Consider the following 26,346-nt stretch of genomic DNA (forward strand, 5'->3'; position numbering starts at 1 on the left):
AGTCCATGGTCCCGGCGTTCTTGCTTTTAAACATGATGCTTTTTTTTCTCCCTTTGAAAAAAGTGAAACTACTACTTTATAGCTTTGCTTAGAGTTATAAATAAAAGAATACTCAGCAAATCTTTAAATATGAATTCCCTTCACACCTCTATTTTTAAAGGTCAACTTCAAGAAACCCTAACAACCCATGGTATTATGTTTTCTGGAATAGATTTCCAAAAGCCTTTCTAAACACTCGAGTTATGTAAGTTACTTCAGTGTGTTTATGTTCTTTGAACATGGGGTTTGGGATTTGAGACTTGGGTTCTCAACAAATAATCTTAGCTTTGATTTTTGTCTTTGAAACAGATGAGGTGATTGAGAAGAGACAGTTAACAACTTCCTTTGGTAGAAGGACAGCATGGAGCAGCCATTTACTGTGAACTCTCTGGTAGGTCACACCAGCTGGTATTTTCCATATGCTTGGAAAGCCCAAAAAGAAGAACAGAAGTAGATGAAATGTGCAATGAATCACAAGTACTTGCAGAAGTTTAGCATTTGTTTGTAGGTTTTTAAAAAAATTGATCTGTGTGGTCCTCTCCTTTGAGGAAGTGACTAATAAAGCCATCTTCACGAGATTTAAAAATAACACCCCCCCGCAAAGTGTGAAATTTTAGTTTGTCTAGCTAGATTCTGAGAGAGTGGTCCTTTGGAAAAACACTGGAGAGAATTTCCTAGCTGACATCACAGCAGGTACTAACTTTCCTGTACCTCAGGTTTTCATGGATAAGAACTAGAGACTTATATTGTCTCCTACTAAGGAAAGCATTATGCATCTCACATCTAGATGTTGCTTTGCAGTGCTTGTATCAGTGGCTGCATACTTGAAACTTGTTCTTAGTTTTTCCCTTCCTGCCCATGCTGTTCACACTTTGCCTGGCTACATCTTAAGCAATAGGGGATGTACACTTTCTCTAGCTACATCTCAGAAAAGGAATGTGCTGGGGAAGAAATAAGAGGGGCTTTGACATCATGTGGACTTACTACTCTGTGTCCTAGATTGGTCTTCCAGTGTGAATATAGGCACATTATGTAATTGCTGGTGCCCTGATTTGGTACCTTGTTCCTTATGACAATTGGAGATGATATTTTCACGTTCCCAGCCTACCATGGTGGCTTGATAAACGGAAGCCGCCATTTACCTGCTCCTGATGACCCTCCTTCTCCCATCACAAAGGGACATTCCTTTGAGCAACACTATAACAAATACTCTACATACACAAAGGGGAAATAGAAGGCTGGTCTTGAACTGAAATAGATTGTGACCTAATGTTTTTTCTCGACCAGGAAAGTCCTTTACAGGAGCTTACTTGTATTCGTAATATGTTTGATAGGTAGGGACTTGGAGGAATATACTACCTTTCTGACCCCATGTTGTCGTTCCACTGTGGAATAAGAAAGAATGCCCCACTTCTGCCTCTACAGAAGAAGGAGTTATCCATATAGGGTGTCTTACATGTTTTTGCCAGAACATTAAATAGGAATAATTAAAATTTTATTGTATTTATCACTGTGAAAATGAATGCTAAGGCTTTTTCATCAGAAATTTTATGTTTTCATCTAAGAAGCTCACAAAAAAATAAAATCTAGATTAAGGAAGACTTTTGCTTATTTCCCAGCTTATCTCTGAAATTAATTTTAAATTTAGGAAGGATAACAGCATTTAGTAAAGAAAAAAAATCTTGTTTTTTTATCTTCTAGGCTAAAAAATAATCTGATTATAGTCTGGTTACTCCCTTTTTTTTCTCCTTCTCTTCTTTCTTTTTTTCATTCTGCTGTTGAGGATTGAACCCAGGAACTTGTTCCTGCAAGGCCTACCACTGACCCATCCCTCAGCTCCATTTTCCCTCTTTTATTTGATGCACTTAGGGATTATCAACTCTATTTCAAGGAATATGTTTGGGAGCAGAGATGAATGAAGAATTACTTCTCTTAAAACTCCAACAAGTTCATGAGGGGTGGGAAATACTTGTACAAAAATAATTGTGATTCAATGTAGACTGCACATTAGTAAAATAGGGCAAATTACTGTTGTGCATGTGGGAGGCTGGAGGCCTCTTTAGAAGATGCTGTAATTTCCATGGGGTATTTTCCAGTCATTTACTGTCATTAAGGCAATTATCTGTGGTTTAGTAACAATACTGTCATTTCGTGCTGTTGAATATTACAGGTGAATGTGATTAGGGAAAAGTGGTTGGAATGTTGGACTGTTAGAGACATCTCAGTTGGAAAATACTCAGTAATCAAGACTGAGGCTCAAGTTCATAATCTCCTCTTCTCCACTCTGCAGGGAAGCCTACAATAGCTTTTCTGAAATTGTGGAATCCTTCAAGCTGAGCATGGTGGTGTTTGCCTGCAATTCCCTTACTCTGGGAGGCTGAGGCAGGAAGATCACAAGTTCAAGTTCCACCTGGACTACTTAGGGACCTAATAAGACCCTGTCTCAAAATGAAAAATGACAAAAAGGAATAGGGATCTAGCTCAGTGCAAAGGTACTGAATTCAATCCGTGGTACCAGCAAAACAAAACAAAACAATGCAAAAGATAAAACCCAAGAAAGTCCTTCAGAGAACTAGAAGGATAAGACAATAGGGTAGGAATCAAAGCAAATATATTTTTAGAAAGGCCTAAACTTTTAAAAATTGACATAAAATGTTATATATTTTAGGGTACAGTATGATAACTTGATACATGTATACAACAACTAATGATAAAATCTGGGTAATTAGTTCTATCTCCTTGCACACTTATCATTTCTATATGTCAGAAACTTTTCTAGTTGTTTTGAAATATTCAATAAATCATAGTCCGTGGTTACTCTACAGTTCGTTTGTTACTTTCTTCTTTTCTTTCCTTTTCTTTTGCAGTGCTGATGATTAAACCCGTGATCTCACACTGAGCTACTTTCCCAGCCCCTCTGTGGTACTTTAGAACACTAGAACTAATTTCCCCTGTCTATATGTTGGTACTTGTTTTCTAATAAAGGAAGTATGTTTTAACTTGACATGAAGTTACATAGGAATGGCCTGAGCGCTGATGTTGCTACCAGTTGTTCCTCTGTACTTTCAGAATTTTGACCAAATGAGAACACATCAGAAGTTCTCACTAGATAAGGATCAAAATTGAATGCAGGCCTTATTCCTGGTGACTTGGACCAGAAACTGCTCTCCCCTGGAGAATGTACGAGACTATATCTTTTATGTCTCTGCCTTAAATTGACTTGGTTTTCCTACATAGGGGATAGCTTTAGACCCTCAGGGAGAGGAAGCCCAAACTCTGGTGCTTCTAGGAAAAAACTGAATGGAAGTCTGTCTCACATTGTGCCAGGCCAGGTCAAAAGAGCGAAAACAGGTGCAAGAGGCATGGCCTGTTTCTGACTAACTGAAACTTTGAGAAACATATTTGTGGCTCTCTGGTTATATATTAAACCTTTAGGAACAGGAGTCATTTTAAATCCCTGGGTTTCTATTTGGTATAAAATTACCATAAATATAGATCAGATGGCCCTGGAAAAACTTGAAACATCTCATCTGCTATACCCTGTACTCAATTCAGTAATTCATGCCAAACTAAAATTATGTCTACCTTGATTTTTTTTCATAGCTTTATATACCCCTTAGTCAAGTGTTCTGTTCATACTTTGGTCAAACATACACTCTACATGTAACTAATAAGGAGGCCTCAGGAAACGAACTTGGCTCTGGGTCAACTAAGAGGTCAAATCCTGGCAGAGTGGTCTAAAAATGGCACAAACATCAGTACCTCTGGGAGCACTATTTACAGCATCAATTCTCCATGCCACCTCTAGAGACCCTGAAGTGGGGCCAGTTAGGAATTTGCATTTTTATAAAAGGCCCAATTGTTGCTCATGGTGCTGTTGCGTGGACCATACTTTGAGATACATTAGTCTAAACCAGGAGAAAACAAACTGTGGCTCAGGAATAAAGTTATTGCTTGGACCACAGCCAGCCTTGTATCTACGTTTGTTTATGGCTGCTTTCCCATCAGGAGCATTGAATTCAAATCGTGACATAGACGATGAAATACTTGCTATTGGACTCTTACTAAAAAAAATTCCTGACTTTTTTTTTCTGAAGCACTGCCTTTTTTTTTTTTCCTTCAGTTCTTTTATTGGTACATTTTAAGTATACAATAATTTTTTTTTCTTAAATTCTTTTATTTGTACATTTTAGGTATACAACACAATTACATTTCTCATTGGGAACTTGTACCTTTACATGATGCATCTTGGTTCTTATTTTTTCCCCATTCCTAGCCCTCCCTTCACCCCCTCCACCCTTCCCTATTTAAAAGACTTTATTTCCATTTTTTCCATTTCTCGTCATTTTTCCTTTCCCTTCTTTCCTTTCCCCTGCCCCCTCCCACTACCCCTACCCCTTTGGACCTTTTCTTCCTATTATGCATTATCGGTTATTCATTCTAATTATTGGTACATTTTAGATATACAATATAATGACATTCATCATTGGAAATTTGCACCTTTACACTTGATCTTAGCCAAAAGGCCGAGAAGCAATTTTTGCACCTTTACGTAATCTCTCTTGGTTCTTATTTTTTCTCCCTTCCCCTGCCCTCCCTTCAATCCCTCAATTCCTCCCTATTTACAAAGATTTTGTTCCTATTTTTCCACTTTCTCATATTAATTCCATACCCTTCTTTCCTTTCCCCTATCCCTCCCACTTCCTTCCCCTTTGCCCCTTTTCTTCCTATTTCACATTACCTATTATACATTTTAGTCCTTATTTACACTTTCAGTTTCTCACACCAGAGAAACTATTCTTTATTTATACATGTGTGCCCTATTTATTTCACTTAAGAGTATCGCCTCCATGTGCATCCACTTAGCTATAAATGTCTCTAATTTCTCATTTTTTATGGCTGAGTAGTACTCCGTTTTATAAAAATACCACATTTTCTTTATCCAGTCTCCAGTTGATGGGCATTTGGGCTGTTTCCAAGTTTTAGCTATCACAAAGTGTGCTCCTATGAACATGAGTGCACATAGATCACTGTGGTATGATTCTTTTAATTCTTTGGGGAAGATCCCCAACAGTGGAATAGCAGGGTCAAATGGGACTTCCAGTCCTAGTTCTTTGAGGTATCTCCATACTGATTTCCACAGTGGTTGCACCAGTCTACACTCCCACCAGCAGTGGAGCAGGGTTCCTCTTTCCTCATAGCCCTGCCAGCATTTCTTATTGGTTGATTTCATAATAGCAGCCATTCTTTCTGGGGTGAGGTGGAATTTCAGCATTGCTTCCATTTGTATCTCTCAAATGACCAGTGATGTTGAACATTTTTTCATGTATTTATTTGCTATTTCTACTTCCTTGTCTGAGAAATGTCTGTTCATTTCAGATGCCCATTTTCGGATTGGGTCTTTAAATTTGGGAGGTCTGATCTTTTTAAATTCTTTATAGATTCGAGATAGTAGACCTTTGTCTGAGGAAGAGCAGGTGAAGATTTTTTCCCACATTGTGGGTTGTCTCTTCACACAGCTGGTAGTTACTCTTGCAGTGCAGCTTTGTAATAAGAAGAGATCACAATTGCTGATTCTTTGTGCTAGTTCATGGGCAACTGAGGTTTTGTTCATAAAATCTTTTCCAACACCGATGTCTTCAAGGGTTCTACCTAACCTCTGTTCCAACTGGTTCACCATTTCTATTTTAATATTGAGATCTTTAATCCATTTTGATTTTAGTTTAGTGCATGGTGAGAGATATAGATCTCGTTTTAATCTTTGGCAAGTTGAAACCCAATTTTTCCAGCACCATTTATTAAAGAGGCTATCTTTCCTCCAGTGAGGGTGTTTGGCTCCTTTATCGAAGATGAGATGGCTGAGTGTATCTGGCGTTGTTTCTGTATCTTCTAATCTCTTCCACTGGTCCTCAGGTCTTTTTCTTTGCCAGTACCATGCTGTTTTTATCACAGTAGCTTTGTAATATGGTTGCAGGTTGGGGATTGTGATACCCCCTGCCATGTCTCTGTTACTTAGAATTGCTTTTGCTATTCTGGGTCTCTTCTTGTTCCAAATGAATTTTTGGATTGTTTTCTCAAGGTCCGTGAAGTATGCTGCTGGGATCTCAATTGGAATTGCATTGAATCTATATAGCAGTTTTGGAAGTATGGCCATTTTCACTATATTAATCCTTCCTACCCAGGAGCAGGGGATGTCTGTCCATTTTCTGATATCATCTTCAATATCTCTTTTCAGAGTGCCATAGTTTTCAGAGAAGAGGTCTTTGATTTCTTTCGTTAGGATGATTCCTAGGTATTTCGGTTTTTTGGATGCTATTGTGAAAGGAATTATTTGCCCTATTTCTCTCTCAGTGAGTCTGTCATTTGTGTAGAGGAAAGCTATTGATTTTTGTGTGTTGACCTTGTAACCAGCTACTTGACTGAATTTGGTTATTAAGTCTAGAAGACTTTTGGTGGAGTTCTTGGGGTCTTCTGTATACAGTATCATGTCATCTGCAAAGAATGACAATTTGACTTCTTCATTTCCTATCTTTATTCCTTTTATTTCTTTCTCTTGTCTAATTGCCATGGCTAATGTTTCCAAAACTATATTGAACAAGAGTGGTGATAGTGGACATCCTTGTCTTGTTCCTGATTTTAGTGTGAAGGATTTCCATTTTTGACCATTTAGTATGATATTGGCTGTTGTTTTTTCATAGATGGCTTTTATCAGATTGAGGTAGAGATCATCTATTCCAATTTTTTGTAGGGTTTTTATCATAAATGCATGTTGGATTTTGTCAAATGCTTTTTCTGCATCTATTGAGATGATCATATGGTTTTTGTTGTTGGCTGTATTGATAGAGTGCATTACATTGATTGATTTGTGTATGTTGAACCATCCCTGCATCCCTGGGATGAATCCCACTTGATCAGGGTGTATGATCTTCTTGATGATCTTCTGCATTCTGTTTGCCAGTATCTTATTAAGGATTTTTGCATCTATGTTCATTAGTGAGATTGGCCTATAGTTCTCTTTTTCAGTTGGGTGTTTCTCTGCTTTGGGGATCAAGTTGATGCTTGTTTCCAGGAATGAATTTGGGAGTATTGCTTCCCTTTCAATTTCTTTGAAGAGATTAAACAGTAGTGGCAGTAGTTCCTCTCTAAATGTCTTGTAGAATTCAGCACTGAAGTCATCAGGGCCTGGGCTTTTCTTAGTTGATAAATTTTTAATTACATTTTCAATTTCATTGGTTGATATTGGGTTGTTTACAATTTTTAGGTCTTCTTCATTCAACATTGATAGTTAATATGTATCTAGGAATCTGTCCATTTCTTCTGTGTTGTCCATCTTATTGGCGTATAGGTTCTGGAAGTAGGTATTGATGATCCTCTGGATTTCTGCTGGGTCTGTTGTAATTTCACCCTTTTCATTCCTAATTGCTTGGATTTGGGCCATTTCTTTCCTTTTTCTGATAAGGTTGGCTAAGTACTTATCAATTTTGTTGATTCTTTTGAAGAACCAACTCTTGGCTTCATTGATTTTTTGTATCATTCTCTTAGTCTCCATTGCATTGATTTCTCCTCTGATCTTTATAATTTCCTCCCTTGCATGAGCTTTGGGTTTGTCCTGCTCTTCTTTTTCTAGAAGCTTGAGGTTGAGCATCAGGTTGTTTAATTGGGCTCATTCTGTTTTCCTAATATGCATATTCACTGCTATGAATTTATCTGTTAATCAGTTGTATTCTTTTCTTATCGTAGTCATGTATATAAATTGTGCTTTGCAGAAAAAGTTAGCTGCTATGCCTGACCATACAGATGTCTCCGTGAGCCCAGAAGAGCGAGTCCGTGCCCTGAGCAAGCTGGGCTGCAATATTACCATCAATGAAGACATCACACCTCGCCGCTACTTTAGGTCAGGAGTAGAAATGGAGAGGATGGCATCTGTGTACTTGGAAGAAGGAAACTTGGAAAATGCTTTTGTTTTGTACAATAAATTTATAACGTAAGTTTTTTTTTTATTTATTGGTTTTAGAGACCTTTGAAATGAGAAATTAGAAAAAAAAATACATGACATTTTCATGTGGCAGTGTGGGGTGCCAGAACAGTTTTTGTATTCAAACCAATAGTACTGTTTCTCAAAGCTTTAAATGCTCAGGTTTTTAAGTTCCCAATAAATGTATGAGAAGGTATCCAGACACCTCTTTGGGGCTCAGGAGAGAGTGGAAGGTCAGGAAGGGGAGGAGACTCTCAGCAGGCCTGCCCGGTAACCTGGGCATCTCACTCTGCACAAGTGGAATTTCTGTTAGGTGGTTCTCCCAGGAATGCAAGCTTTCTGAGAGCAGGAGCCCTATTACAGTTCCACCTACAGCAGCTGGAACATGTCACCCACACATTTAAAATTTAAAATGGGGATTTGAGACTTGGGGACAAATTGGGAAACACAGAAAAGATGTGATTGTGGGGGAAGTCCTTCAGATCCATATAATACTTATTATTTTTAAGACTATTTATTTGGCTATATAATAATCCTATGTACAAAACTGTTTTCAAAATGTTGAATGAAAGTGGCTATGTCAAAATAGCCATATAGAAATAACATATTTCCCATTAGGAATTTGTTAATAACATAGCTTAAGAATGAATATAAATGGAATTTAGACTTTTCTTACCAGTTTAGCAACTTAACTGGTTAGAGAGATCCTTTCTTCTCAATAATTATTTACTCTAAACTAAAAGTTTTCCTGTTTCTTGGTTTTAATTGAAATCACATACTGGTTAATTTCATTAGTTTATTTTAATTGACAATTATGTATATTTATATTTATGATATTTTGATAGATGTGTACATTGTGGAATGACTAAATCAAGCTAATTAGCATATCCATTACCTCACATACTCACCACTTTTTAAATAGTGAGAATACTTAAAATCTACTCTGTAGGCAGGTTTTAAGTATACATTTATTATGTGTACACTGGTACACAGGCCCTCCTGAATGTATTCCACCTATGGAACTGAAACCGTGTTCTTTGACCAGCATCTTCCCAATCCCGTGCCCATCCCCCCAACCTGTAGGTACCACCATTCTACTCCTTGCTTCTTGAGGTTGACTTTTTAACATTTCACATACAAAGGAGATTATACAGTACTTTTCATTTTGTAGTTGGATTATTTCACTTAAAATTTCACTGTTTGAGTTGGGGAGTGCTTACCCTGAGTGCAGTCAAGAAGTTGAAAAAAATGAGGTAGTTTAAAAACCACATTGTCACTGTACCAAGGGCAAAATTGAAAGCAGTTTATATAACGTATACATTTCCAAGTTATTTACCTTGAATTTTTAGCTTGGAAATTTAGAGAATGGGTGATAACCTTCATCCTACCTGGAAAAATCAGTTGTTTTTTGGAAATTAATCAATAAATATGAAATTGAAAGTTATCTCCCACCACTGATAGCCACAACTTTCCAAAACATTTTGTTTCTGCATTGTGCTATCAACAGATAATACGTTTTTCACTTTCTGCTCCAGTTTTGCTCACACTGATGTGGAATCATAAGTTCAGTAAAGGAGAAAAGCCACCATACCCCGATCAGTTACTGAGTACTCAGAATGATTGAATTCGCTCATGTCATTAGCAGTATGATAATCTGTGCCTTGCTTCTTGTCTCTGGGCCTCAATTCCCTGTCTACAAATGAGAGACTTATAGAAGAGAATCTCTAAAGTTCCTTCTGCTCTTAGTATTTGTGATTTTATTGTTTATGAAGTCAGAGAGAGCTAACAACTTTTATTCTGCTTGTATATGCATTAATTTTCTCATTTGAGAAGTGGAAGTTATGTTGCCATTCCTTTCTCCCCATGGCCTAATCATCAGGCAAAATGACATGATGATTGTGTACATGTGGTTGAAAACAACAGAATCAGTCATTATAATGTCTTCCATAGTTGGTCAGAAATAGCATTTACATCCCATTCTGATCTGTCAAGGAAAAGCTATTCATTCACTTTTTAGATTTTTATTGAGTACTTGCTATCAGCTGGGCACTCTCCTTCAGGCTGGGATACATAAGTGAATAAAAAAGAGAATTCCTTTTCCGTGTGGAAGCAGTATCTTCACTTTCCCTGGGAATGATACACCTGGTTTGCAGGGATTTCCCTTCACTTTCCTGCATCTTGTTTCTCTCAAAGGTGGTGGAAAAGTAACACCTAATCAACATCTATTAATTCATTAGGGGTTCTGGTTGTGTTTTATTTCTTTTTTTTAGTTACACATTTTAAGTTAAGAGTTTTTGATATATACCCAGTAGTGCTAGTTTCATCAGTAATTATCTGAGTCTTTTTCCAGGTTGAGAAGGGATTTACATTGATCTTTCCAAACTCTGAAGTTTTTGCATCATCCTCTTGGTTCCCAGCAGCACACAGAAATCAGAGGGTGCTCTGGTGGGATCAAGTGCCCAGGACCTGAGAAAGACCAAAGACTTGGCCTGTTCAGTGAGGACATATCCTGACCTTAATCCTGTTAGCTTCAATGCCTAGTTTGCTAAGCTTAACTACCTTGTAATGCCAAAATAATACTCATGCGAACCTCTAATGAAAAGGTAGATGGAAAGACTATCAGTTAAATAATGTCATTAAACATGTCAGTTTTGAAAAGGATGTTCCTTCTCCTATTAGATACTATCACTGAGCTTTTGCTGTCATATAATACTGAGTATGTGTTTTCTTTTTCTCTAGCTTGTTTGTAGAAAAGCTTCCTAGCCACCGAGATTACCAGCAATGTGCAGTACCAGAAAAGCAGGACATTATGAAGGTATTGTGGGACTGATTCTCCACTATGGGAGCAAATCCTCCACCAGTATCCATTATTGTTTCACCAACCCCTTCCTTTCCTCTTCTATCTCTTCCTCTGGAGAATTTGAACACAAGAAATTCATTCCATTAGCTACAATGTTTCGATTTCTTTTAGTGATTGTAACTGAGCCAGTGTGTGGTGTCTAATTGACGGTGGTGGATAAAAGAAAGAGGATGACCTCTATCACCTTATGATGTGAAAAAAGAATGATTTCGATTCCTTCCAGAAATTGAGAGGATGGTTATATAATTTCCTGTACTTGTTTGAAACAGTCATTTTGGCTGGTTTTAGTTACATTTTTTTGTATAGCCCTGAACCCAATGACAATTTGACAATTAACTATGCATTGCCGGGTGTGCTGGCCCAGGCATTTAATCTCAGCACTGGGGAGGCTGAGGCAAGAGGACCATTGTGAGTTTGAGGCCAGCCTGGGCTATATAGTGAGTTCAAGGCCAATCTGCATTCCAAAGTGAGACCCTGTCTCAAAAAAAAATACTGTGCATCATCATTATTATCATTGTTGTGGTGATATTGGGAATTGAACCTGGGGAGTGCTGAGCAACATCCCAACCACCCTGTCCACCCCTCTTTTTTGAGACAAGATCTTGCTAAGTTTTCCAGGGTGGACTCAGACTTGATCCTCCTACCTCAGTCTCTCAATTAGCTCAGATTACAGGCATGCATTACCATGCCGGACCAGTGTTAACTTTTAAGGCAAGCTAGAGTTCTAGCACAGTCATGGACCACATTATGATGCTTCAGGCAACCATGGACCGCATGCTCAGTGTTGGTCCTATTAAATTATATTGAATAGTCACATTATAGGCATCTTAGTTTGTGTAAATGCACTCGATGTTCATATTAAAAAATCCCAGGATGACACATTTTTTTCAGAATATATCCTCATCCTTAAATATTGCATGACTGTATTTACCTGTTAGAGAATTTGGGCTTATACATAGTAAGTGTTGAGGGATGGCCTGCCTGAAATACTATTAAGGAAAAAAAAGAGATTGTTTTAATGCATTTATTCATCATAAGCATTTGTTACACTATCTCTAGCTGAGAATACATTCTTTTAAATAAGCATTTACAGTGTTTCTCATTTGTCTTAGTTTGTGTTGGTCTTATGAGACATATGCAAAGCCAATCACAGCATGATAACTATTGGTAAATATTTTACCATGTTATGGAATATAGGGTCTCCTACTAGTCCTAGGAGGCTGGAGGCTGCCTGGAAATAGATTTTGTTAAAATGTTAGATCACTTACATTATTTAAATGTTTACACTTGTTGCATTATCCTGTTTTTGTATAACATTTTTCCTCTGATCTCTCATTCATTCAACCTCAGAGAGTATGGAAACCAAAGGTCATAGGCTGCCAAGGTGACTCTTGCTACAATTGAGTGTTGTTTTTATTGACAGGAGCAAACTTCTCCAAAAGCATTACCTTTCTCTTGTTTATGCTTATTAAATACATGGATAGGTGAATGAATAAATAAATGAGGAAGAATTAAGAGAACAAACATTTTGGTGGAAGGGCCTGCCTGGTGGAAGGAGACTCGGGTTCTGGTCCTAGCAGGGCCACCAGCTAGTTGTAAGATAACTAACAATTTCCCTACCAGTGTTGGCAAACCTTTTAGAGCTTTCAGTGATAACAGCCTGCTGTGGCACATGTACCATAGGTTCACCACTGGCCTTTGTTTCCTCATCTCCAAACAGAGTGGGGATAGGATTCTGTCTGGTTTCCCAGATTCTCCTGCCACTAAGTATGGCAGAAGAAGTTGAGAGGCCGATTATCTGACCTTTTCTCTAGCGATGTTAATGCAGTACATCTAGCAACAGCTTCAGAATCTGTATTTTTATGAGAAGTGTCATGGTTGCTTCTTATGTTTTGCTGTCTAGGAATCCTATCGCCCCACATCCTCCAGTGTTCCCTTGTAACTCTGATGCTATATGATTTATATCTGAACCTACTACCTAAAAATGGAGTACTTGCCTAAACAAAAAGCTTATCTAACCAGTGGGATCAATAAAGGTTTTACAAGGGGATACTTTTTTGTTTTTAACTTCCCTTTTAAAAATTATATTTTGGAGCCCTAGAATAGGGAAATTTATTTTTCTGTCATCATCTTTGATTATTCATGACTTAATTTCTAGTAAACGTACCAGCTGTTTTTCCTTCTAAGCTGATTATCAGAAAGAATATACAGAAAACCCACGAATTGATATGTATACTTATATTTTTTAAAAGAAACTGAAGGAGATTGCATTTCCAAGGACAGATGAATTGAAAAAGGACCTTTTAAAGAAATATAACATAGAATACCAAGAATATTTACAAAGCAAAGTAAGTTCAATTGGTTCATCTATTTCATGACTGTTTTCTGTGCAAATATTTTTGAATTCCATTTTTATGTTTTTCAAATGTCATATGCATTTAAATTAAAAATTAAAGATGCAGTGATGTGAAACCAATAAAAAATTCATGTTGATGTTCAGGTTAAGTACTTGCACCAAAGATGTGGTATTTTTATTTCCCTATAACATCTAATGAAGCAGTGCATTAGAAAATAAATTTCCTACAGAGATTTAAACAGAACTTTTGGGCATTTTTTTGCCAATGTAATCTTAATCCAAATGGCTACTTTTTCTTAGATGAACAGAGGCAACTGGATGTAGTGAGAAAAGTGTATGATTTCTGATGTGGCTAATTATGTAGGCCTTGGAAATGTGAATTTGATTCTTAAGTATTATAGTGAACAATACATATAGATAGAACAACAGCTAATCATACTGATGAAAAGTGATCACAGCACCAAAGGGTGGTGACTTCTGATTGTTATGAAATAAAAAGTGAAAATGATAATGATGTCTAAGAGACAGGTGTTGAAAAAAGAGATTGACTAATCTGTAAGATATTCAAGTTTAAAATGTGAATTCTCAAGTGTTGTTGCATTTTTGTAAGTGTTGTGGTTTCTGTGTTTGTGTGTGCGTTTGTTTACATGGGAGGTTGCCACCTACCTGACCCTTACTTCAGTTTAATTTCATTGCCTCTGTCTGGACTTTCAATGGCCATGGCCAGAAGGCTGGTTTGCATAAGATATTTTAACTAAGTGGTGGAAGGGTGAGCTTAGAAGTCTGGATATTAATTATTCGATTTGAAATGTGAAAGAAATTACTTTGTAGAGCAAACGAGAGCAGCAGCAAGGGAGAACAATGCTTAGTTTGGGTCGTCCACACTCAACAAGGCAGACATTGTTCTGCTGGAGGATATCCCTGGGTGGGGGGCAGGCTCAGCAGCTGTGCCACCTTTTGCCTTAAGTGACACAGATTGCCTTGCCAAGCACACTAGTGTCCTATGTAGAAGTCTGTGAGGGTAGAGTGGCAGCAGCCACACGTAGGACAGATAAACAGACCTGCCTGTAAGCCCTGGCTATCAGCAGTACCTTTGTCCCCCAGACTCTTGTTAGTAATGCAGAATCTAAGCTATGTCCCTTCACGACCTCCACCTTACATTAGCTCCCCAAGTCTAGTTTCCAGCAATACCATTTGGGAAGCTTATTAAAATTTTTTATTCTCTGATCTAATGATGTCTGGATATTTTGTTGAGACTGAGGAGCTTGGGATTCTGCATTTTAAACAAAATTCCTGATAAATTCTAATAGAACCAGTTAGAACACATGTTAAGAATTATTTCTTTGTGACTCTCCTCCTCCTTAAAGTTCTAGCAGAGAATGAATCTTAAAATCAAATGCTGAAAGTTCTGGGTCAGCTCTATGCAACAGAATTTACTGCGATGATGAACATGTTCTATTTGACACTTTCCAGTATGGTAGCCAGCAGCCACATGTGGCTGTTGGGTACTGAAAATGTGACTGGTATGATTGAGGCATCAAATTAATTTTTATTAATTTAAGTCTGTATAGCCACATGTGGCCACTGGTGACTAGATGTGGCAGTGCAGTCTTGGGGAAAGACATTTTATTCCATCTTCTGGCTATTCAGGGTGAGCAGACACCCCTGACCTTGATTTTCCATTATTTAGAAGTACGGAGAATAGGGAGGAACCTGATTGTCATACTCTATCTCTGGTAAAGAATGAGAGGATTTTGAACTGCTGTCTCAGTCAGATTAAGGGACTTCCACTGTGACGTGTTTTCCTCATGGTTTCGTGAGTGTTCCTTTGGACATATCAGTCTCCTGCTGTCTCTGTCTGCTAGAAAGTGGAAAGTGTGTAACCCCAGTTTGATGTTTTTGCCTTGGAAATTAACCCTTTCTTCTGGCAACTGCATTTTTTAGAACAAATATAAAGCTGAAATTCTCAAAAAACTGGAGCATCAGAGACTGATAGACGCAGAAAGGAAGCGGATTGCTCAGATGCGCCAGCAGCAGCTAGAAACGGAGCAGTTTCTATTTTTCGAAGATCAACTCAAGAAGCAAGAGTTAGCCCGAGGCCAGATGCGAAGTCAGGAGACTCCAGCATTATCGGAGCAGACTGATGGGAAGGCTCTCTCCTGCTTTTCCGCACACCAAAACAATTCCTTGCTGAATGTATTTGCAGATCAACCTAACAAAAGTGAAGCAACCAATTATGCTAGCCATTCACCTCCTGTAAACAGGGCCTTAAAGCCAGCTGCTACTCTAAGTGCTGTGCAGAGTAAGTGATGTCATGCACCTTTCAAGATGCTGAGGGTCCTCTAATGGAACCATCTCCCTGCAGCATCTACGAGGTTCTGTTCATTTCCTTACTAACTGTAGTAGGACTCTTCCATTCAGTGGCATGAATGGCAGAACTAACTTGTCTGTGTTCTATAGCTTTTACTATATATAACTTTGAAATTCAGGAAACATGACTCACCTGAAGATAAAGTGACTCTATAACAAATGGGAATGTCTTTTTTCATTGAATACAGATTGTAAATGAGAATTCCTAGCATTCATTTTCTTCTGTGTATTTTAACTAAGAAACTCATAAATCTTAGAGGTAAACACTAATGCATAGAGAAAAGAAGATACAGAAAAAATTGTCCAGACTTTTGCTCAACCACAAAGTGTTTGTGCTCATATGTTTAGCATTATTCATGAATGGAGAGGATCTCCTGCATATTTATAGTTAACCTCCAAATGGAGTACATATTTCTGCCACCAATTAGTGCTGGTTAACCCTGTAAGCACTGTACTGGCAAGTACCCGGAATCAAATAAAGAATTCCTTCTGGGAGACACTATCAGATGGAATATGTATGCCTAATTATTTTAAAAGAGTAATAATGATAGGCACCCATTTTATAAACTACTTTTCTGCTAGTTATTTCCTAAAGTTTGCTTTTGCTTGCTGATCACTAATTTTCACTGAATACAAGTAACACATAGTAAATATAATGAAAAATATTTGCTCTGTGTCTTATAGGAGGCGAAATGTATTCTATGCAACCTCTGCATTCAATGGTGTATTTGCTGTGCACCAAAAGAAAATACACACATACATGGAAATAATTGTTCCAGGCCACAAATATGTAAAAATGCTTACAATTTACCCCTTTGTTTATAAAGTTATTTACACATATATTTATTTTCTTTTTAGTCAATGTTTGTTTTTAAGAATTTTAAAACAAAATACAGAAAATTACACAGGTGGTAATTTCATTTTTGAATTGTATATATAACTACAGTTACACTCAAAAAAATAATTTTAAAGGACAGGATATAGGATTTCTCCTTTTTCTGTGCCTTAGATTTGGTGGTTGAAGGATTGAGATGTGTGGTTTTACCAAGAGATCTTTGCCACAGATTCTTGCTGCTGGCCGAATCCAACACAGTAAGAGGAATAGAAACTTGTGGAATACTCTGTGGGAAACTGGTATGGTCTTTTATTCCAATCTCTCTGCACAAGATGCTTTCAATAGTATTAGCTTTCTTGTGATTAGCACAGCAGAATAAAAAGCCTGCTAAGAGTTGTAAATATTATGAAATTTACTATACATACATTAATTTCATAAATCTACTGTCATTGTTCATGGAATATGTCTCTAGAAAATGAATTGTAAAATTTCAGAGGCACTATCAAAGCTTGTTTTAAGGAATCAAGCTATAAATTAAATCTTCGTTTAGAAAAAATGGTAGATTACAAGTCTTCAGATTTACAAATTCACTTTGGTTGCTAAATCAAATTTCACGGCAATTCCTGGTCTCACACACTTTCTTATCATTAACTTTCTACCTGTTCTTACCTGTGGCAGATATCTTGCCATCCTTTTTTAAAAATTAAGTTTATTGGTACATTTTAGGTATACATACAGTTACACTCATCATTGGATCTTATACCTTTACATAATGTATCTTGGTTCTTAGTTTTTCCCTGTATCCCTGCCCAAAAGGTCTAAAGGAGTAAGGGAAGTGGGAAGGGTAGGGGAAAGGAAAGAAGGGAAAAGAAAAAAATATGAGAAAAGGAAAAAATGGAAACAAAGTCTTTGCCATCCTTTTTCAGATACATGTAGAATGAAATTAGAGTTTTCTTGTTTTCTTAAAGTTTAAAGTAATAGTTTCAGCAAACTAAAGTCTGTAATTACTGGCCATATTCATGAAAGATGTTGCCAGAAGTATGTGATAGAAGACAATGTCAGAATAGAAGGAGATTAATGAGAGAGGACCCATTTAATTTCCTCTTGCAATAAAGATGAAGAATGTCTTTTGAAGTGTCCTTTCATAGCCCCTTATAAGTATCAGTTTATATTTCTGGGTCCAGGCACATTTTCAGGCTTTAACATTTAGTATGAACACTATGTTTTATTTTCATACATTCTCCTGCTGAATTTCAGTGTTTCATCATCATTTTTACTCCAAGAGAAGAAACCACCAGTGACAAGAACAGAATGACCTGTCATCTCCTCCCTAGTCACCTTTTTCACCCTTTAGGGCCTGATGCCTCTTCATCCCTCTCATATGTTTTATTTAATTTGGTTGGTGGATTCATTGATTCATTATTCATTCATCAGACAAACATTTAATGAATATCTGGATATGCCAGCACCTTGCTAGGCATCCAGTGGCCTGGAACAGCCCCAGTCTCTGCCACATGAAGCTTACAAGATGCTTATGAAGAGCGAGGAAGTGGGGCTCAGTTCTCTCATTGGAAGTGCAGGGTATCATGGAAACCTGCCCTTGTCTGGGGAGGGTGGGAGAAAGGTTTGCAATCACGGCTGAAGCAATAGTGTCCAACTTGCCAGATGGCCTTACTGCTAGAGAGGATGGTACTGTGTAGGGATGGAGAGGCCAGCCTGTGCCAGGGAAGACAGAGCATCACATCACCACCTCAGGAGCCTCTTCTTTTCAACCTTTATCTTTTACCAGAGAGGGGTAATTTGCTTTTCTCTTTGTGTAATTGTGAAAGTCAAAACATTGTCAAAATTATGGCAAAGCCTAGTTTATTAGAAGAAAGTCCTAAGTCTTTAAGGCAAATAAAACATGATTAATTTTTTTAAAAATGATCATCAACCTCCACAATTCTTAGAGGTACCCCTCAGTGACACAACAGATTATGTAGGTGGTATCTTTTCTTCCAGATAAACCCACCTTGGTTTTGTTCTCACTTTTTGTTATAGATCTAATATGTGAAGACATTATTTATTAACTAAACTTCCATGGACTCCTTGTCCCTCAGGATGCTAATTGCTATCTATGATATACTTTCTGCTGTGAAAATGTGTTTCAAGCTCTAAACAACAGACTATGTCTTTCACAGAGAATCTGTTTTTATATATGGGACTTTTGTTTTGCATTGTGGTGGGGTCGGGGTGGTGCAAATGGTAGGGTGCCCTCCAATAGCAAAGCATCACATATCCTATTCAGATTCTTTCGTCTTGTGCCTGTTATTCTTTTTAAAATTGTTTTCTAGACACATAATGAATTTACTATTACCCACGTGATCGTGCCAAAGCAGTCTGCAGGACCAGACTATTGTGACGTGGAGAACGTAGAGGAATTATTCAGTGTTCAGGATCAACACGGTCTCCTCTCTTTGGGATGGATCCATGTATGTTTGGCCTTTTAAGTCCACTTTATTTTTGTGCAGTCTGTTATTTTCCTCTGCAAGAAATTCAGCTTAATTTCAATAGACTTTAAATTTTTTCCAGTATAACACATGTCCTCATATTCAAGCTTTTTCTTCATTGTTAGGCTGTGGCTAAACCTGTCAAATTTGGATTTGAGGAGCATCATAAGCATTTTTGGTACCACCTCAAGCTGATAAAGACAGTGTAACGTTTGAAAGTTAGATGACTTTTTCTGATGATTTTGCATAGTCTAGTGTGGTTAGCCAGGTTTTTAAAAAACTGACTTGATAGATGGTTATGATATTCTCTTTCCTTTTTCTATGTGTCTAAACTAGATGACTTCAAAATTTGTTCTTTAAAACAGCTTTGTTTTCCATTAATTTTAATGGTGCATTTTAGGTATACAATATGCTGACATTCATGATTGGGAATTTGTACCTTTACATAATATATTTTGGTTCTTATTTTTTCCCCATATATATCAAATAGGGTTCATACATTCCACAGCACCACTCCAATGGCCCAAGGGTATATATATTAATGTATTAAGAGCCATGGACTTGGGCAAATGGATAGGGCCAAGAATATTGGGTTCTGACCTCTACCAGGCCATGATAGGACCAGAAAGGGGCTTAAAAATCAAATAGTTGTATAAATCTCAGCTTGTTAAGAATTTGCTGTAGGAACACTGGCAAATCACTCAACCAACCTGAGCATCAGCTTTATCATTCATAAAATAAAGATCATAATTATTGTGATTTCATATGATAGAGGATATTAAATGAGAAAATGCCAGTGATATTTAGCCTATTTTTCTAGGCTACAAATTGAGAAAAATTGTAACTCTTGCTATTGGTAATGATACTCTTTCCTATTCAATCCATATAATAGACAACTTTTCCATTCAGCCTTATATATCAGGACCTGGGGTAATGTCTTAGTCCATTTATGCTGCTATAACAAAATATTTGCGACTAGGTAATTTTTTAAAAGAAATTCTTTCTTACAGTATTTGGGGGCTGGGAAGACCAAGAGCAAGACCCTAGAATTGCTATCTGGGAGAGCTGATCTCTGCTTCCAAGGTGTTGCTTTGATGCTGTCCTCATATTGTAAAAGGCGAGGGCAAGAAAGCACCTTCCTTCAATCCCAAGCTGTTTTATGAGGTGCTAATATTCACTTCCCAAGGCCACATTTCTTAATACTGTTGCATTGGAAATTAATCTTTGATATGAATTGTGGAGGGAACATCATCATTCAAATCAGAGCAGGTAGGTGCAATCCATCCACTGGCATGGAATGCTGACCAAGAAGATTTTCAGAGCACATCCTTGGCACCTCTGAGAGCCCCTGAAAAATCAGTGATCATTTTGTATTTTATAGAAAAGTACTGGTAGGGGCATCAACATACATGCATCCCCCATACACTTGTCAAGTATTTAGTACTAATATAGGAAGCTTGAGGAGACTTTATTTTGCTCCACCTGTAAATCACTATGTGCCCTTAGTCAGGACTCCTCCCCTCATTTCCAAGTTTTATCATTGATTGCATGAGGCCAGTGAATGCACTCTCTCCTCACTGAATTTATGTGAGCAGTAAACAAGATACCAGATGTGAAAACCCTTTGAGAAGTATAATCTACTTCTCACATGCAAGAATTTATTTATAATAAGGAGTTTGCAAAACCTTGCCATGTATCTATCTGCTTTACTTAACAGTAAATAACAGGAGTTACTGTTCACTTGGAAATTGCTCATTTAAAAGCCATTATTTAGCTTGATATAATTTTGTAACAAGAGTATATTTTAACTCAAAACAAATTATAGCAAATAAATTGCAACAAACTGAAAATTATAGTTCTTTAAATTACACACTTGTATTAACAAGCCAGTGCTAGTTTATCATACAAAATATTCACAAATTAAAAACAAACATTTTTCCTATGAACTTCCCAGTATTTATTGTATGTAGTAATGAATCTAAGTTGTTTAAATTATGAATTTGGCACAGTTCTAGAATTACAGAACTTTATTTTTTACATTTATCCAATTGTATCAAATTGTTGTGGTTACATGAAGATACAGATGTGTTACATTTCTAAACATCAGTGGTTTTAATGACTTTTGTGGTGATTTTTATAGAGCATAATAAGAGCAACAAATTCTAGAACTAACTTATTTTAAAAATGTGAATTATTAATAGGAAGGAAAGGCTGAATCAGAATCAGACAGACCTGAATTTGAATTTAGACTTCGTGGTTTGACTAGCTGTGTGAACTTCAGTGAGTTACTTACTCTTCTGTTTACCTCAGTTTACTCATCTGTAAAATGGAGATGAAAACAGCACTGATCTCATCTTTTTGTGAGAATTCAGTGATATAATTCATAGAAAGTGATTAGTTCGGTACCTGGTAGGTTATTCAATTGCAATAAATGGCATCTGCTCCTCTTATCATCATCATCATCACCATCACTTTTATTTCCATTGAGTCAGGGAATGGGAACACCGTTCTTCCAGGGGAGAGATGGCCTCCTCAGAATAGAATTGGTGAAAATGGAGGGCTCAGATGGTCATGTGATGTATATTTAGTCTGGAAATAAATTGACTCCTAGGGTGATTTGTCTGTTTGACAGTCTGCTTGCTGCCTCCTGTCACAGAAGTTCCTTTGAACAAATTTTACTTCCTCACCAAAGCATAGAAAATTCTAATTTACTCAAAGAAAATATGCCTGATGAGGTAACAAGCTGTCAGAGCCTCCATTCATACTCCTAGTAAATATTTGGATTTTTAAAGTGAGAATAGGGCAAGGAAGGTAGCTCAGTTAGAGTGGGATCAGCTACACATGGAGAATGTTGGGATAATTTCCATTCCTCTGTTACTCTAGTTCTGTATAGGCTAAGAGTGACATTCCTTGTAGAACACCTTTGTGCATACAACCAGATGATTTTGCTTTCATTCTGCTAAATAGGTAGGAAGAGTTTGAAAAATCTTTCATTTCTGTAACATACCCTGGTGCGTATAAAGACATTAAGCTGGCCAGGGATTTAGCTCAGCGGCACCACACCTGCCTTGCAAGCGCAAGGTCCTGAGTTCGATCTCTGGTACAAAAAAAAAGAAAGAAAAAAGACATTAAGCTGTTCCTATGAGTATATGCCCTTTAGTAAATGATAACATTAAAATAACTCAGTAATGACAGCAAACCACTTTGGTTCCTTTCTACATGCTAGACCCTGGTGTAAGAATTTTACATGGATTGTTCCATTTCGTGTTCATATCCTTCCATGAAGAAAATGATTATTATCCATTTTACAAATGACAAAATGGACAAGAAGTGGTTTGGTCATCCTCACCATGCCTTATAAGTGAGTCATAGAGCCAGAACCCAGCTAGTGTGTACCAAAGACCTTTATTTCATGATTTAAATAGTCATGTTCTTTTTTTTTTTTTTTTGAGTCATTAGGTTTTATTGTGAATCTTTAATCATTATATAAGCATGTATTTTTTCATATTCAAATATGAAGCTCTGATTTGTCTCTTATAAAAATAAGTTTGTATATAGCCAGAAACTTGGAAGATTTTTTTGGATGTATATTCTCCTCTTCGTTCTCATCGTGTGAGTATTCAGTTGCTGTGCATGATGAGTCCCAAACATCCTTAACAACCGAGGGACTCCCATCCTCCTTTTCATAGGGAACAGTGATCCAGAGGACAATGCACAGTAACGTGGGATACGTAGAGAAAGATTTCGTGTCTATGGTTTTGTACGTAAGCATTTCAGGGTCTCCAGTCATAGAAACCTCTGCTCCTTACCAACTGTGAACCTGCTTGCTTCACCTTTCTGAGTCTCATGTGAAATTGAGACCCTACAATAAATATTTGTGGATGAGTTGTGATGATGAAATGAGAATGTATTTCAAACCTTTGGCAAATGATTTCCAGCTTTTTTGGGCCAATACAGTGGATTGAGCTTAGGGCCTTCACACTGAGCTACATCTCCAGCCCTTTTTATTAGTTTTTTGGTAATTTTATATTTTTGAGACCAAGTCTCGCTAAGTGCTAGGATTATAGATGTGTACCACCATGCCCAGATTCCAGCTCTTTTTTTTTCCAGTAAGAAGAAAAGACACGACACTGGGTATTTGGAATATTTATTCCAAATGAGAAAATCTTTGGAATGCATGTTTTGAAGGATTATGTCAGCAAAACACTGTGTAAAATCTTTATTTAATTAATGAGCATAAAAAAGAAAAATGTGAACAAACAGAATTTTCTCTTTGAATAGGCTGTGGCCTTGGCTAAGCGTCAGCTACCCTAGCGATCATCCTTTTCTCTTGTTACAGACACATCCCACCCAAACGGCGTTCCTGTCCAGCGTGGATCTCCACACACACTGTTCCTATCAGCTCATGTTGCCGGAAGCTGTTGCCATTGTTTGTTCCCCAAAGCATAAAGAGTAAGTGTGACCCTGGAGGGCATCCAATGACAGCTTTGGGGGACTCCGAGTCCATGTCTGTCCACACAGCAGGTCGTGGCCCTAGGGTAGGTGGGCACATGGTGGACTTCGAAGAAGACATGGCAGTCCCAGCGTCTGTGCATCTGCACCTCTGAAGACTTGTTTTTGAGGTCCTGTCAGTGGCAATATTTCTAGTGTGGCTGCAAAATGGATAACATTTAAGAGGGATGTTATTGTCCCTGTTTGCTGTTTGAGATTTTGGTTTTTGGACTGGAAATTGAACCTAAGCCCTTTATACTGAGCTAGAGCCTTGGCTCTTTTTATCCCACTCCCACTTTTAAAATTTTGAGACAGAGTCCCACTAAGTTGTCCATATAGGACTCAAACTTGCAATCCTTCTGCGTCAGCCTCCCAAAGTGCTGGGATTACAGTGTGTGCCACCATGGCCAGCTTGATTTTTGAGATCTTGTTTCTACCACATTACATTTTATTATAAGAAATTTCCCAGCCTTAGCTTAATTACCTCCAGAACTGCCCTCATTTTGGGAGACCAAGTTTATTATAGAATAATTACAACCATAGGAGTCAGACACATTTGGAATCCTGGTCGCACCAAGTCGTAGGATGCCTGACCACTGTGAGCCTCGGTTTCTTCATCCCTTGTCCCTGTGCATCCTGAGTTGAAATGAAGATGAGATGAGGTGACAGTCTATGTAACGTGCTTAGCATACTTCCTGGTCCCATAGCAAGTACTCAGTAAATATTTTCTGTTGCTATGAATAGCACTATCATTATTAGAAAAGTCAATAATATTTGTGTCCTATAATTTCATCAGTGGTGGTGGAGGTTGTCAAACTTTTCTATGATCTCACACAGCAGCAAAGCTTTCTGTCCCCATTATGGTCCTGCAGGTACCTCCCCCTGAAGTTCTGTCTTCTGGACCAGTCAGGGAAAGAGTAGTTTGAAAAAAAATCACCGTGGAATTCCTCGTTTTTGTTTTCTTCCTTGGTCACATTTGGGGAATATGTGTGTTATGCTTGTGTTGTTCGGATAAAGCACCTGGGAGTTACAAGTAATCTGTACTTTTATTCCCTTTTTTAACCCTAAAATGTAGCACTGGCATCTTCAGGCTCACTAATGCTGGCATGCTCGAGGTTTCCGCTTGTAAAAATAAGGGCTTCCATCCTCACACCAAGGACCCCCGGCTGTTCAGTGTGAGTAGACCGTGAGGCTATTTTGCAGATATTCATTCACCCCTCCCCCACTTGGCTCTTTTTCAAAGGAGAAAAATGGCAGCCGTCTATGGTGGGATAAAAAACTGAACAGCTTATTTTGGAGTATTAGTTCAGACTATCAGTCTTTGTAATCTCTGACTTCTCTATTATTTAATTTGCAAGGAGATGGCAGGATCTCTGTAGTAGAGCTGATCATACATAAAGTTACCTATCCATTTATGTATTTGCATGATGCTTAAACAATGTTTTCTTGAGAGTTCAAATAGGCATACAATTATTAGAGAACCTAATAGTAAAAGTTTCATCAATTCTGCTTGATTTGGCTAAAATAATTTTTTTCATAGTGGAAACTAATTACTCTCTCTCTCATTTTTATTTATTTATTTTTATGATACTGGAAATTGAACCCAGGGTCTTCAGACTGAGCTCAGGGCTTTTTGAATTTTTCTTTTTCTTTTGAGACAGCATCTTGCTAAGTCTTGACCAACTAAATTGCTCAGGCTAGGCTTGAAATTGTGATCCTCCTGCCTCAGCCTCCCAGAGTGCTGGGATAAAAGGCCACCATGCCTGGATTATAACCATGCTTTTTGATTAGCTTTATACAGCCTTAAAGAAGCACTATTTGATTACATCTTTTCTTTCTAATTATTTGCTTAAGGGTTCTGTGAACTGAAACATTATTTTGAAGTCAAAATTTATTTAAAGTGGAAATTACTTGACAGCTTCTGCAAATAATTTTTTTGTTTTTGAAAATGAATAAACATAAGTGTATTCGTTCTGGTTGGGAATATTGTTTAAACTGGGAAAATTCCTAAATTAGGAAACCCACACTCCTTCCTTAATGAGAATCGTATGTTAAACATTACAATGTAAAGCTGCTATTTTTCTTTCCTAGATATGCAAACACGTGTTGGTAAAAGATATGAAGATAACTGTGCTGGATCTGAGGTGATACGCTCTGAATAGAGGCACTGCCATCACCAGTCACCTGCCTATGGACATGTGGTTGCCAGATATCCTTAAGATGTTTCCAGAAGTGACTGATATTTTATATTTATACCTTTTAGGTCAGAAAGTTTGATATTTATTGCTTTTGCACATTTTGAAGTTTTCTTTTTCAGTTGCTTTGTCTCAAGAGAGGTCACCTGGTGTTAAATCAAGGCCTACTAATGTATCTAAATACTATCACCAGATAATAAATTATGTTGCAGACAAGAGTATTTCTGGTTTTCAGATCTTTAGATTTTTGCTATATTTGAAAAAAATTATGTAAAATATAATACCAAACAAATTTCCTAAGGTAGTCTCTAAGGAAAACCCCCTTACCCCAAGGCAAGGAAGGCAGAGCTTCCACGTTTGAGGAGAAACATGGCTGCAGCTCACAGAGCTCACCCTGTGTCCTGAGTGTTACCAAATCCAAGGCTCAGAAAGTCTCATCTGCAGGGAACGGGTGTGAGATCCCAGAACAACAGGCTTCGGGTCAGGGATCAGGTGTCAGAGGGCAATGGAAAAGCATAGGATTCATCAGCTTGATTTGGAAATCTGAAGGCAGAGAAGTTTGAGAGAGGAATAAAAAGTAGCTTAGATAAAAGACCTGTTACCATGAATGGCCACAGAGGAGACAGGGAGGAGAAAAGAGGCATAGAAAATAAATGATAATTATTAGCCAAGAAAGAACAAAAAATTCAGAAATAACACTTGCAATGCTGAGCTACATCCCCCATTTTCAAAAAAT

The 26,346-nt window shown here is 37.6% G+C and overlaps 1 protein-coding gene across 5 annotated transcripts in view; it reads left to right on the forward strand.

The window, feature by feature from the left end:
- The window catches only part of Stambpl1 (STAM binding protein like 1), a 46,516-nt gene extending 20,688 nt beyond the window's left edge, over positions 1-25,828 (forward strand). For 2 of the 5 annotated variants that reach the window (XM_004858351.4, XM_004858352.4), the window contains exons 2-11: positions 349-430; positions 7,806-8,023; positions 10,754-10,829; positions 13,127-13,222; positions 15,175-15,532; positions 16,610-16,734; positions 18,769-18,906; positions 23,264-23,376; positions 24,491-24,590; positions 25,507-25,828. In XM_004858351.4, the coding sequence (XP_004858408.1) occupies positions 401-430; positions 7,806-8,023; positions 10,754-10,829; positions 13,127-13,222; positions 15,175-15,532; positions 16,610-16,734; positions 18,769-18,906; positions 23,264-23,376; positions 24,491-24,590; positions 25,507-25,563 (1,311 nt within the window). In that variant the 5' untranslated portion in view covers positions 349-400 and the 3' untranslated portion in view covers positions 25,564-25,828. Of the gene's footprint in view, positions 1-348; positions 431-2,329; positions 2,532-7,805; positions 8,024-10,753; positions 10,830-13,126; positions 13,223-15,174; positions 15,533-16,609; positions 16,735-18,768; positions 18,907-23,263; positions 23,377-24,490; positions 24,591-25,506 lie in introns of those variants that run through there. The other 3 variants (XM_021239123.2, XM_021239124.2, XM_004858354.4) reach the window with 3 other exon arrangements.
- The last annotated feature ends 518 nt before the right edge of the window (positions 25,829-26,346 follow it).

This window comes from Heterocephalus glaber, unplaced genomic scaffold (assembly GCF_053883595.1).
Source record: "Heterocephalus glaber isolate CG9 unplaced genomic scaffold, H.glaber_assembly_v1.0 deba00001497, whole genome shotgun sequence".
NCBI classification, from domain to species: domain Eukaryota; kingdom Metazoa; phylum Chordata; class Mammalia; order Rodentia; family Bathyergidae; genus Heterocephalus; species Heterocephalus glaber.